We start from the raw sequence: 14,597 nt of genomic DNA on the forward strand, positions 1-14,597 counted from the left end.
CGGAGTTCCAGGCAGCTCCAAGAACAACCAAGAAATGGATGCAACCCCGAATGACATTGAAAAAGACCAGACCGACAATCAAGAAATGGATGCAACCCTGAACGACATTGAAAAAGATCAGACCGATCCAGCAGGTACGACACAGGAAAAAAAGGCAAATACAGAAGACCCACCATTAAACCAAGAAGGGGGAGAAGCTACACAGGCTGAGGCCTTGCAAGGTAGCCCCTCTAACCCATCTTATGCAGAAGTAACAAGGAAAAAACCAGTAGATAGTGCGGGTTCTTCAGAGGATGAAGTCTTTGAATGCCCCTCTAGAAGAGCAGGAAGGAAATCCCGCAAAGAAATAAGGGAAGAGGAAGCTGAGAGACTCAAAGTCCAAGGCAGTCAGTCCACCATAGAAATGTCCATTGGAAGAAACACCAGACCAAGGCCTTCAAAGGGAGGCCCTACTCCCCCTCTCAAGTAAATCATGAAGCTCGCCTCTTGGAACTGTAGAGGATTGGGGAACGCCTCCAAAGCTGAAGCAGTCATGGATCTCCTGAAAATAGAACCTACAGATATCCTCATGCTCCAAGAGACGAAGATAGAAGCCCGAGCGCTTCTAGACATCAGCAAGTCAAAGTGGAAGAAAAGTGCAGGCAAAGCAGTAAGTTCAAGGGGCTCCTCCGGAGGGCTGGCAACCCTCTGGTCAGAAGACTCTTTTTTACTCAAAAAATCTCATGAAACTCAGCACTGGATATTCACGGAGCTTACACAATGTGCAAGTAAGCTGTCTTTCTCTCTATTTAATCTTTATGTTCCTGTTACTTATTCTGAAAAAAGAGAATGCTGGACCTCTCTCTCAGCATTTTTAGACCAGCATACCCCAAGCAACATAATTCTAGCAGGTGATCTCAATATAGTACTGAAATCAAAAGAGAAAAGGGGCGGCTCCAACAACAGAGACCCTATGCTGGCCTTTGTGGAAGAGCTAGCGCAGCAATGGGACCTATTAGACTTCATGCCCATTCGCGGCCTATATACCTGGTCCAACAACAGATCTGGGCCAGAGCATATCTCTGCTCGATTGGATCGATTTTTGGTACAAGGTTCCCTGATTATGGATAAAAAGATAATCAAAACAAAAATTTTACCCAAGTTAGCCTCTGACCACAAGCCGATCCAGCTGCTCCTTGAAGACGAAGAAGATCTAGGTCCTCTACCATTCCGCTTCAGCCCTTTATGGATTGAGAGAGAAGGTTTTTTTGAAACTGTTAAAGAAGCCTGGGCCAAGGCATTCTCAGGGTCCCCAAGCTTTGTTTGGGAACAAAAACTGAAAGCCACAAAACAAGCGCTGAAGGAGTGGATAAGGAAACCAGTCCCTACTCCAACCAGCATAAGGAAAGAGGCAGTATACACATTGGAGACTTTACAAACGGAAATGGAGAGCAAAGAGATCACAGCTGAACTCCTGGAACAAGAAATTAAGGCTCAATCTGCTACATATCGATCATTCAGAAAAGAAGAAGAATACTGGCGAATCAAATCCAGGAGTTTGTGGTTAAAGGCAGGCGATCGGAACACCTCCTTCTTCCACAGACAATATAGAGCCCGGCTGAACAGGAATCACATCTATGAAATAAGGACAACAGAGGGCCATGTCAGCAAAGGCTTTACCCAAGTCAAAGCTGCTGCAGACAGCCATTTTAAAAATCTTTTTAGTGATGGAGCACAGGCTTCCGAGGGGGAAATAGCAGAATTCCTCTCCAATATCCCTCATCTAATCAGTCCAGAAGAAAATGTTGCCCTCACCAGAGAAGTAACAGAGGAGGAAATTATAAAAATTATATGGTCCATGGAATCAGATAAGGCGCCGGGCCCAGACGGATTTACGATACACTTCTATAAAGTCTGCTGGAACATCATCAAAAGAGATCTCCAAAAAATGATAAAGGGGTTCATGAGAAAAGCTAAGATTGGTGGAGGAACCAACTCTACGTATCTAGCATTAATCCCCAAAGAATCTAATCCAGAAACATTCTCCAGATTCAGACCCATATCACTTTGTAATGCATCCTATAAAATTCTGGCAAAATTGTTAGCAAGCAGGATCAAGCCCTTGCTCAAGAAGCTGATCTCTAGTCCTCAAGGCGGCTTCGTGGAGGGCAGACACATTCTCGACAATGTCATCCAAGTCCAGGAGACAATCCACACCAGCATGAAGCGAAATGAGAAAGGTATGTTGATTAAATTAGACATGGCAAATGCGTTTGATAGAGTCAATCGCTCTTTTCTCATTAAGGTACTCCTCACCTTTGGTTTCTCGCCTCATTTTGTTCAGCTTATTAATGCTTGCATAAATAACCCTTGGATCACCCCCCTGGTCAATGGCCGCCCCTCCAATTTCTTCCAAGCCCGGAGAGGCATCAGGCAGGGATGCCCCCTCTCCCCTTTCCTGTACATTTTAATGGCAGATACCCTCAGTAGAAAACTCACAGCTGAAAGAATTCTTGGCACTCTCCCTGGTCTCAAATCCTCCTCAGATGCAGTACCCCTGAACCATGCTCTCTTTGCTGATGACTCACTTCTCCTCGGAGGTGCGTCCCCCAGAATTGCCAAAGGCTTCGATTCAGTCTTGAAAAGCTATTGCAGGGTCACAGGTGCTCTCATCAACGAGAGAAAGAGTGAAATTTATAGTTGGAACACAGGTCAACAAGAGATCAACAGCATCGCGGCAGTCCTGGGATTTAGAGGTCATGCCAATTGGGATCGAATTAAATATCTCGGCCTTCCAATTACCAATGGTGCCAACAGGAGATCGCTCTGGACAGAAATAATATGTAAAATTAAATCAAAGATAGAAGCGATGGGAGGCTATTGGCTAACCAAAGGAGGAAAAACTATTCTAATTAAGACACAGCTATCTGCGCTCCCAATCTATCAAGCCGCCTTCTTGCTGGCCCCCAGGAATGTCACGGAGCAGATCTCAAAATTGTTAAGGGATTTCTTATGGCAAGGCGGGAGAGGGAATGAAAACAAGATGCACTTAGTAAGCTGGGAACTGGTCAGACGGCCGATAGCAGAGGGGGGCCTTCAAATCCGAGATCCCTCCCTCGTAAATCTGGCTATGGGTGGGAAACTACTCTGGAAAATGGTCCATGAACCCAATCATCAGACCAGCATCACGTTGATGTCCAAATACGCCCGAAATTCTACATACAGAAGCTTGCAATTCGATTCCTCTGCCAACAGCACGCAGGTATGGAAGCTTTGTTGCAAAAGCAGCAAATTCTTTAATCAATACCTGTACAGAGTGCCTGGAAATGGCAAACGAATCAATATGTGGCACGATAGAATAATGGGGAATGACCCATTGGAAGAAAATGAAGATATAGTTGATATCAGAGAGTGGCTGTTGCGCGCAGGCAAAACCAGACTCTATGATATTTCGAATTGGGATAGCAGAGGTGAATGGGCCGGTTGGGATCTCAATGGTATCCCTGATTGGCTAATACCACAAAAAAATCTCCTTATCGATTTGCTGGAAGGATCCTCTCCTGAACATCGCCATATAAGAGACAGTTGGGCTTGGGGAACGACTGGAACATATACCACAGCAGCAGGATATAAAGCACTCCAGAATTCAAGGAACAGCAGTCACGCACCGGCCTTCTGGAAGTCAGTTTGGGACAACCTAGCCCTTCCCAAAGTGAACTTCTTCTTCTGGACGCTGGTGCACAACAAACTACTCACTGGAGACAATCTAGAGAAAAGGAATATTGCAGGACCACATAGGTGCGAGTTATGCAAAAGCTACTCTGAAACAACCCAGCACTTATTCCTTGAGTGCAAATTTGCCAAGGAAGCATGGGAGCACGCTCTTTTGGACCTGCAGATTCCAGCCTTCCCCCAGAATACAGTAGCTGAACTGTTTGCCTCCTGGAACAATATCTACCCCCACAGCATCCCCACCAAATCCTTCTGGAAAAAAATTTGGACAGCAATTCCAAAATTCGTTTGTTGGCAGATATGGTTGGCTCGTAATGATCAAATTTTCAATGGAAATAGATACACTCCTCTACAAGTTGCAGCCAAAGCTAAAGCATTTCTCTTGGAAGCAGCCCAACAACAGTTTTACAAAGAAGATCCACTGCTCCTTCCTGAAGAAAGGAGATGGCTTCGCTCGCTTGAGCCTTCTCCTCGTAAGCTTCATCTCGCCCCTCAAACAGTTAATCCGAAGTGGAGAATAAGAGAAACAGAGGAAAGTTTCACAAATTGGTGGAAATCCAAAAAACTCACCACCATCTTTTTTGACGGAGCCTCCAAAGGAAATCCTGGGAACGCTGGTGCTGGAGGGGTCATTTACTCTTCGGATGGCACCTCAAGAGACAGCTTCTATTGGGGACTAGGCCAGAAATCCAACAATCAGGCAGAGATCTATGGACTTCTCAAAGCTTGTCTAATAGCAAGAGAAAAGGGAGTTAAAGACCTCCAAGTCTTTGGTGATTCAGAGATCCTTATCAAAAAATTAAATTCTGAAGATCTTTTCAACAATGCAAGCCTCAATAAACTTCTGGGAAGACTGAAAAGAATCCTCCAAGATTTCACCTCCTATAAATTCTATCACATCCTTAGAAATCTGAATGGCGAAGCGGATCAAATGGCGAACAAAGGATGCCCGCTCATGAAAGGACAGCTTTTTATCAATGACGAAAACTTCTACCAAATTCCCTGAAAAGTCTGTAACTCACAAGCAGAATATGTTGGCTGCTTTCTTTGTAAACGGGGCTGCCTCGGCAAAGACCCCACCTCTCTTATTCAAATAAATAAAATCTTACACCCGTTTCAGTTAAAAAATATATATATATATATATATATATATATATATATTTTGATTTTGAAATGAGTTATTGATTTTTGGGCAAATGGTATTTAAAAGGAAAAGGAAAATATTAAACTAAGAATGCAAATAGTTTGAATTGTAAAATATAAAATAAAAAAGTGTCTAATAGAAGAAGAAAAATATTAAAAAATTATGTATAAAAATGTTATTAGGAAAAAATTAAAATATCAATTTAATTTTTATCTAGATAATATTAATAGATATAAAGAGATGAAAATATACATATATTTGAACTCTAATACCTTAAATTGAGAAAAATAAAAAATAACACAACTAAGAAAAGTCATAAAAAAATAAAAATATATAAATAAAGTATCATAAAAATATAAAATAAAAATATGCAAAATAAAGTATCATATTAATTATGTAGAAATATGGAAATAGATATTTGACAATAATTACTTTGTACTATACAAATATAACATGCTTATATATGAAGAAAAGTTGAATTTACAAATAAAAGTGTAAATCAATATTTAAAAGTTTTTAAATAAAATATGCACAATAAAATTAATTAAAAAAATAAAACAAACTAAATTACAAATCAATATTTTATTAATACTACTTATATAATAATAATAAATTTATCCCCCGAATGCGGGTGACAGGACGCGCGTTCAATGAGGGACACATGCAGGCCATGCGCGGTCTCTAGGATCAAGCATGCGAGACGACATGTCGCTGGCCGCCAAGGAATAAAAGGATTGGAAATCTTCAGAAGCAATTCAATGCTCTGTCCGGCTCCCTGGTTCGAATGAAGCGAGCAGTAATGGCGGACGGGATTCGAGGTGGCAGTAGGGATGTTAAAAGAGGTGATGGGTTGGCTCTCTATGCGCCGGTTCACGCTCAGTTCATGGTGCTCTGTGTGCAGGTTCTTGCTCGGTCTGTGGTTCTTCAGGCTATAGCTCTTGCTGTCAGAGCCATTTCCCTGACTGTGGGGGGCAATCCAAAGCCTGGACGGTTACTCAATTCCGCGCAGCTCCATACCCCTCGTGTTCCTGCAAATATGGTAAGGCCTCAACAGCGAATGCTCAGCCATCGAGGTTCTGCCCGGGGCGGGTTTTCGCATCCTCCAATTGATGCTTCTCAACCCCATTGTTGCCACTACCATTGCCACCGAATCTCTGAGGCCAACCCCCTTCAGACTAGCCAATTTCTGGACTCAACCGCTCCTGATTCTGACCCAGCTCCCACGCCTACCTTCGGTTCCGCCATTTTCAACTTTAGCAGTTCTCTGAATAAACCCCGAATCAGTGCCCATGTATCGGTTCTCTTCCTCGAAGACTCTCCGGATGGTGGCGACGTTCAAGACAGTAGGGGGAAGCATCCTGTTGGCAGCTCAGAGGATGTCATGGAGAAGCCTGCGGAAGCTCCAGAGAATGTTTCTAATCTTCCTCAGGCTCAGGAGGCGTCGACCAGCAAAGGGGACATTGTCAACATGGACACCGTTCCCACTGCAGAGGAAGTGGAGAAGTATGGATGGTGTAGGGTGGTCGAGGAGGAGCCGGACGAATAGCCGCTCATCTGTTCGGAATCCCGACCTCCATCGCTGCTCAGGTCTTGTTTTGGTCTTACTGTTCATGTTATGTTGGCTCATAGTCTGTTTATGTTATGTTGGCTCTTGGATGGGTCTGTCTTCCCCGAGAGGGATTATGCTGAAGTTCTGCTGGTGCCCCTGAGGGGGATGCAATGTTTCGGTCCGGCGCCCCTGCGAGAGTTGTTTAGTTTTGGTTTAGCGCCCCTGCGAGGGTTGTTCATTTTTGGTATGGCGCCCCTGCGATGGTTGTTTCTCTCTAATCTGATGCCCCTGCGAGGGATGTTCTTTTTGGTCACACCTGTTCCAAAGTGCCACAAATGGCCTCTGGTTCTGTCAGTCTTAAAATGATGTAACTGTTTTTCTTGCTACTGTATATAATAGATTAGTTTTAACGAGAAAAAAAATAATAATAATAAATTTATAATATCATGGAAAAAAAACCAACATTTTATATAGAATAAAAAAAATCAAATAAATCAAACATTTTATTTGTTAAAACCACTAAACGTGATTATCATAATTCCTTATTTAACCTTTTTCATAAAATCATTGAAACTCAATTTTTTTATTGCATAACTTCATATACCTGGAAAAATACCATGATTCTCCTTTTTTATTGATAAAAAAGATAACTACCAACATAAGCCTTTTCTTTATGACACATTAAATCAAATTCCAAACTGGGATCCAATATTCTTTAACTATTATATACATAGTTTTATATTTAAACATTTTATGGGCCCCGGTGTATTGGTATGACCTTGATGACTTAAATACATTGACTTCAACTTTATTCTGCCAATTAATGCACCTCCCACTCATCGATCTTTGAGATTTATATCTTAGATTAGGACACACTTAGGAAACGCAATAATAATATTTGCTTTTTAACGTTACTATTTAATTGCTAAATTTATTAATTCTATATATGAAAGACTTCTCTCGCCTGTTAAAATGTTTCATGTATGCCTGGACTTAACATTACAACTGAAAAAGAGATCTGTCTAACATCGAGAATAGAGTACATATGTGGCCAATAATAAAAACATTTGATTTTTTAAATTATTGTTTTGAGAATAAATTTGATGCATCAAGTACTATCTGTATTAAATAATGTACAATCTATGAATAGGTGGCATGTACTATATATATTAAATAATGTACAATTTATGAATAGGTGGCATTTAAAAAAATTAAATTAAATTAAATATTTTAAACTGACAATTCCAATTAAAATTTAAAACTCCATAAAAATTGTCATTTCATTGTACATAACCAATAGAAAATTAGAAATAATGAATTTCATAATATACAAACTACATATATTTTTTTGAATTAATATGATGATTTTTAAAAACTTTAGAAAACTTTATTACAAAACAGAAAATTATTAAAATTCATATTAGTTTGACTAGCAACCAACTACAATATAAGTTATAACTACCTTCGGCAGGTATAATAACATTTTTTGAACACATAATAATTTTGTTCACTAAATTTAAAAACCACTAAAGACAAAATGCACTTTTCCCTAAACTGTCACAAACAGTCCACATATACAGGAAGGAATGGGACTAGTAGTAGCAATCAATTCAAGAGACAATTGTCCAGCTAACTTCCTAACCAATAGTCATGTCAACCCACCAGCCAATATATCCTACTTATACCAATCCCTAGTAGTACAACCATGTGGCTCCCATTCTTAACATAAAAATGGCAGGCTTATTACAATATAGACTAAGATAATGACATACCACAATTATTATATGAGCTGAACTTATGCAATTGAACAGCTATTTTGTGCAACTAAGTTAATACTACTTTGCTATAACTTGATGCATTAACAATAGTTACAAACTTACATATCCCAAAAAAATTCTAAGAATGGGTTAAAAACACAAACCTCCTCGCATCAAATCAGATTGTTATAAAGCATTCAGCATTGTGCAACTCAATGACAAACATGCATTTAAAGCCTCTAATAGAAAAACCAATTAACAAATAATACCAGTTTGTGAAAGATTTTTCGGCGAAAATCACATGAAATACCATTTGTCGAAACGCGTCAACAAATGGTATTACATGTGATTTTCGCCGAAAAATCTCTCACAAACTTGATATGGATCACAGAAGCCTCAACTCTATAAATAATACCAGTATTTGATTGTACAACACTACCAATAATTATTGCATGTAGCGACTCTCTAAGCACCTACCTGTGTGATAGTTGCACCACAAAGAGCACTGATCTCTCGAGCTTCTCTTTTCATAATTGTGTCTTTAATTGCAAAAATTCCTTGCAAGCATTTGATAGCTTTAGGATTTAACAAATCCCTTGGTCTTCTACCTGAAACAGAGTTTCATAAAATAGTTTAATCTCAGTCAAAAAATTGCATATGCTACTCAAAACACACTACTAAGAGATCGGATGTCCCTTGCAAACAATGCAAATTCAACATTGTCCCAGTTTTCTTCTATAATAGTAAATGTTATAACTACGACCTAACAATTCACTCTTCCTTCAGTATAGAGATTTGACAATAGTAGAATCCATCTGAAGTGTCAATCAATCTTCACTGAAACAGACAAAAATTCTAATTCTAAATATGTCAAATCGTAAACAACATCAAGTAAAATCAGGCTTGTACTTGAAAGATTGGGGTAATATATAAAAGATCTGGTTTCTACAAGTAAGCAGTATATAAATGATCTTTGAATAACAGACAGGAAAAAAGAAAACAAACAAACAAAAAGTCAAATCTGCTTGCTATAGATTATGTTATAAGAGGAATAAGCTTAATTACAACTACAAATTCAAAAGGCACTTCTGGAAAGCAACATCAATATTTGCACACTGCAATCACAAAATCCCTGCTGCAACATGTGATTCACTGACTAATATGGATACCAGCATTAGTTAAGGCAGCTAGAGATGTTCAGATTTCATTTGCAACCACCACCTCTCCAGCTATCTATAGTGCAGTTACAAGACTTGACTCAGCAAAATATTTATCAAGGCAAGAGTCAAGAGTTCGACTCAACTATAAACAACTCGACAAAACCTCATCAAGTACAAAGATATAAAAAAGACACATTTGGCCACTTTCACGACTGCAAGAGCTATCAGTGAAATTTTGCAAAGAGAAAATGGTTAAAATGAGGCAAATTGCATCATATCTAAGCTTTAATAGATAACCCTGGCCACTCAAACCTGGGCTTGATCAATCTGACTTGTTGACCTGGTCAATGACCCACAAGTACTTGAAAGTCACTGACAGGTCAGAAAATCAACCATCAAGCCAGATTTTGACTCATCAACAACTCATAAAAACCCATTTCACAGAAAAGTTGGGTCAGACCTGCAGAAGCCAAATTTGACCCGCAAGTCCTATTACTATGATCTACATTCTTATGCCAACAAGGATTTTCCTTGAGCTTGTATCAACCAGATACGCCAACTACTTTCAATTCCAAGATAAGATGCTTGAATTGGAGTGGGCTTTGCAATCTATGGTAGCGGGCCTTGAAAGGAGTAGGTGTATACCAAGACAGTTGAGAGTTCTGTCAGACAAAAAGTATTAAATGCTGAATGGTGTGCAGGTTGCAGGTATTAGGTCAAATTTATTGCCCTGTTTCAAAGGTTTATTGTTACACAATAAGATTCTCCTAGTCTTTGTGAAATGTATGAGACCACTGATATTATGTTGGGCCAACTTAGAGTTGCCATCAATAAGAGGGGCTCTTCTTTGGAGTTTTACACAAAGTAGATCCAACCCTTGGTATCTACTATCGAATAGGTGGGAGAAAATGGACACTCCACCTCGCATAGTTGCATATGCCCTTAAGCTTAAGATAATATGTAGAGGGCCCTGGTAAAGCTCCTGATGTTAATTATCTAGAGATGAAAGAGGGTTTCAAACATGCTGCCAAAAATTTTGCAATTGATAAGGGACGACAATGGCAAAAGTTTCCTTCATATGTAAAACTTGATGGTCCCTTTGGCACAGTGGACGCAAGAGAGGATCAGCTTAACATAGCCCACGAGCGTCGAGAACCCCACTAGGTGTGTTGATGTTTGTAGCTCGAGCAGGTACTTCTGCATAGGCCTAAGTGTCTAGGCATGAAAGAGTCACCCAAGGTCTCTGTAGGTTACTTGCTCAAGTATTGAGTAAGTTAGTATTGTAACTTAGCCTAAGTTTAAGTTAGAAAAGCACATGATTAATTATGTTGGCTATTGAGCTAAACAAACTTAGGAAAAGCAAAGTATTTACTTTAGTGATTATGTTTAATCTCAACCATTGATCTCAAGTGAGGGGAGATCTAATCTTGACTTTCAATCACTTTGGAAATTAGGGTTAGGGACTTAGCTCAATGTAAAGTTATAAAAGTAAGGCTAAGGAGGGGATAAAGACATACCATACAACAGCACAAGCCATTGAGAGAGGGATAATCTCAAGGGAGTGTGATACTCAAGTGTGTTGGGTCCGAAGAAGGTGTAGAGATACAACATTTGAGATCCAAATCAACCAAGGAGAGCAAGGACGGATATAGGGCCTGATCAATTGGATCAAATGCAGGGTATGTTGTAACTGTAAATTTCTTAGTTGGACCATTATACCAGATGGGAGCCCAAGTACGTTTTGATTTAAGGTTTAATGAAGAACTGATTTGACTGGGCAGAATTTGGATGTGTCATAGACTCATATGTGATTGAGACTGTTCATAGTTTTTGCTTCTGCTGAATAATTGTGTTAAGAACCTAGTAGTGCATTTATTCAATAGATCTGTGATAAATCTGCTAGGAACTAATTGGCGGGTGCTAGGTTCAGGAAATTAACAAGTTGGTGGATGATGCACAAGCATGGGGATCCAAAGCTTCATTACAATGTTATTGAATTATTGTCTTAGGTCGTGAGTTCTTCTACAGCTGAAATGAACTAGTCCACATACAGCATCAACCGCTTGATTCATAGGAACAGGCATTCCTCTAGGAGAACAAAGGAACTAATTGCGGCTTACAGTACCAGACAACAACACTAAGGAAAGTTGATCTAGAGGCCCAACACATTCAATATCAGTCCATACCAAAAAATCTGAAGTGATTAGCAACACAATGGGATGTTGACCCAAAGGAGGCTGCACAAGCTGATAAGAAGGGTGCACTGTTACACCAAGGATTGGTTGGGGTGCCACTGAGCATCTTCAAGGAGAAAGACAAACACTAATAATGAAAACATTGTGCCTAACAATGAAGGGCAACTTTTCCAATGTTTAGAATTAGAAGACCAAGCTCCTTGATTATGCTTGATCTTTCTTTTTTCATTTTAGTTTTAATTTCCATAGCTGATATCATATATGATCATTGACTATTATAAAGTTTAACATTATGATTTATGTATTGAAGACTGAAATTTTAAGTTTTATGTAAATGATCTTGATATATGAATGTTTTATCTCGGTGTGTGATGTAGTGATGCACAGATCTAATTATTTAGTTATTTAGATTTCAAATTGGGTATATTTTAATAAATTAGTGCAACTTGAACAGGTAAATGACAGTTACGGAAATACATGGAATCAAAGTAAGAATAAGCATGTAGCGTTAAATTATAGTAGATCGTCAGCAACAGGAATCGAATATGAATGGATGGATAATAAAAATGGAAACAGTTCAGAATAGGTCTGAGGAAATCATATTTGTTGGTTACATCTAATGCTTCAATAACGAAGCTTCTTAAGGAGGATTAGAATGTAGTGTTCCTCGCCCAATATTATAATTAATATGGTGCATGTTAGCCCAAAAACTAGGACCTAAAAGAGTAACAGTGAACTACTATAAATATAGATTACGACCAGTCATTTCATACAATTTAAAAGCTATCAAATTCATAATATTTTATTATTATCTTCTTCATATTTGGAAATACTCTCCAAAATATGTTGCAATGCAACATTGCTTGTATAATTCTAGAGTGGTGCAACTACTCATTAATAATATTTTAATTGGTATAACATATTGGCATCATCATTGGCTTGTGTTATCGATCATTGGTAATAGTCTAGTAACATCACTGCAACTCAAAACTTACATTCATAGGCAGCCAGAAATGATAAAATTTTGAATTATTGCAATTTAAATCAAACTATTTTATAAATATGGAAATTTCCATTTCTGAGCAATTTATATGCTTCGAAAAACGAAGAATATAAAATGCATACTTTTTTAATTAAACATATATACCTAACTTATAACAGTACTATGTAGGATTGTTCAAATATAGATAGGATAGATAGAATTATCCAGAATAAGCTATAGATAGACTTGTTTGTATTCTTTTAATCATGAATGATGAGAAGCAAAGAGCCATTAAGTAGTAACAGATAATTTTGTAGCCGAATATAAGATGCACTACTAGTAGTATTAATTTCAACTATAAGATCATCAGGGTGAGGCTATCGTCCTTCAATGTAAATCATCTATCACAATCATCATCTATTCTCCTATGGAAGCTTTCCTAAAGATTTTTTAGCTGTCATGAGCTTGTTGCAGGTGGTAGCTCTTTAACTACACAGTTTTAGTTAACTGGAGCAATTTTCTATCCTGCACTTTGGAAAGTTTGAATAACAGTATAGTCGTTGTTCACAGATCGTAACCTTTTCATAATCTGTCCTGTGAAGAACTGCATGCTAGAAGAAGCTATATCCCGACTTGGCATTTCTATCATATGATGCAAAGATCAAATGTCTTCTGAAGATTCAAACTTGCAATAAAACAATACCTCCATTTCATGTTCAACCATTCGCAAAACTTAGAGCTAAAAAGAAAATTCAATTTATTGCTTCATTTTTTGCTAAATATACGTAAACATTAATGTTACTTAATAACTAGCCTAATAGTTAGTTTAGCATGATAAATTGCATGAGAAGCTCACCTATTTTAATAGAAAGTGCCCCAGCTGCCTGCAAACACATAAGATACAAGTATCAGTGAACCATTATTAATGAAATAAACATCATTGAAGCCTGCCCTGTGTTAGGATCAATTGGCATGTTAGCGTGACACTTCTTGAAATCATAAAACGTCTCCAACATATGCCAACAATAAATGTAATTACATAAAGAAAATGCACAAACTTAGAACTCTCTCAATATTTAAGGTTTTCCCTTCAATGGCATTTTGTATAAATATCACCCAGCTGATTGGCAACTCTGACTATGGGTGGCCTGCCTCCTGCAGCCCCCTCTTTATTGTAGAATGGCTTTGTGCTTATTGTAAATCATTTTGTGCATTTATTGAAATGTGTTCAATCAAAAAATTCTGGCATTTTGATAGTTTTATGTGATCAGCTTTTTGGTAAATAAAAAAGAAGGAAACTATATTACAGTTACAAAATCCCCTGATAGGGTGCTAGCTAGACAAGGCATAGTTGTTAGATGTGACATGACCCACAATAGTGGAAGGCATGTGCCACACTCTATTAAGGGCGAGGAAAGGGTTAAGTCTCTAGTCCACCAAGGTCCTCCCATTTGCATAATTGTATTGTGTTGCCTGAGCAGAGAGAGCAACGCAGTCAAGAGCACACTACAGTTATAGCTAGACAAAATTATAAGGGTTATCATGATTTGTAATGGAGATATGGCATTTTAAGCCAACCTCTAGATCAGCGCTCAACTGTTCCACCCAACTGTTGGTTTGTTGCTATTTTACTAATAGTTCTCTGTCTCTATTCTATTGTAGACCAGGTTTGCTTGGCTAGGACTATGGAAGAGAGATCAATTCTCATATAGGAGAGCCCAGACCTTAGGGAAAATGGGGATGTATCTAGCAATATCTAGGGTTATGGTAGCAAGGGGCTTATTTACAAGCAGCCAATAGGGTGTTAGTGGAAATGATGAGACCCTAGTTCAGTCTCAAAGGTTGATCAAGGTATGGTAGGCAGTCTTTGGTAGGGGGATTCCTTGTGTGCTTTTTGAAAGGAATCACTTGGAAGAGGTGTTTAGAGAAGTTATCAAGCTGGAGAAGGAAACTTGGAAAAAGGAATTGGACACCACACTCACTGACCCCATGCACACAAAATGGCAAGTGTTGGGAATAAAATCACATAGCAATAAAATCAAAATGAATGCGGAAATAAAACATCGAATGAAACAATACAAAGGAGACACCAATATATG

General features: G+C 38.5%; 1 protein-coding gene across 1 annotated transcript in view; it reads right to left on the reverse strand.

The window, feature by feature from the left end:
- The window catches only part of LOC149200091 (homeobox protein LUMINIDEPENDENS-like), a 213,205-nt gene that overhangs the window by 191,288 nt on the left and 7,320 nt on the right, over positions 1–14,597 (reverse strand). Inside the window, exons 2-3 of the mRNA XM_089402584.1 lie at positions 13,355–13,382; positions 8,639–8,769 (exon numbers count right to left, since the gene is read on the reverse strand). Of these exons, the coding sequence (XP_089258710.1) occupies positions 8,639–8,769; positions 13,355–13,382 (159 nt within the window). The remainder of the gene's footprint in view (positions 1–8,638; positions 8,770–13,354; positions 13,383–14,597) is intronic.

Source organism: Pinus tabuliformis, chromosome 2_1 (genome assembly GCF_031772625.1).
Source record: "Pinus tabuliformis cultivar Carrire ecotype Pingquan chromosome 2_1, CPIR1, whole genome shotgun sequence".
Classification (NCBI taxonomy): domain Eukaryota; kingdom Viridiplantae; phylum Streptophyta; class Pinopsida; order Pinales; family Pinaceae; genus Pinus; species Pinus tabuliformis.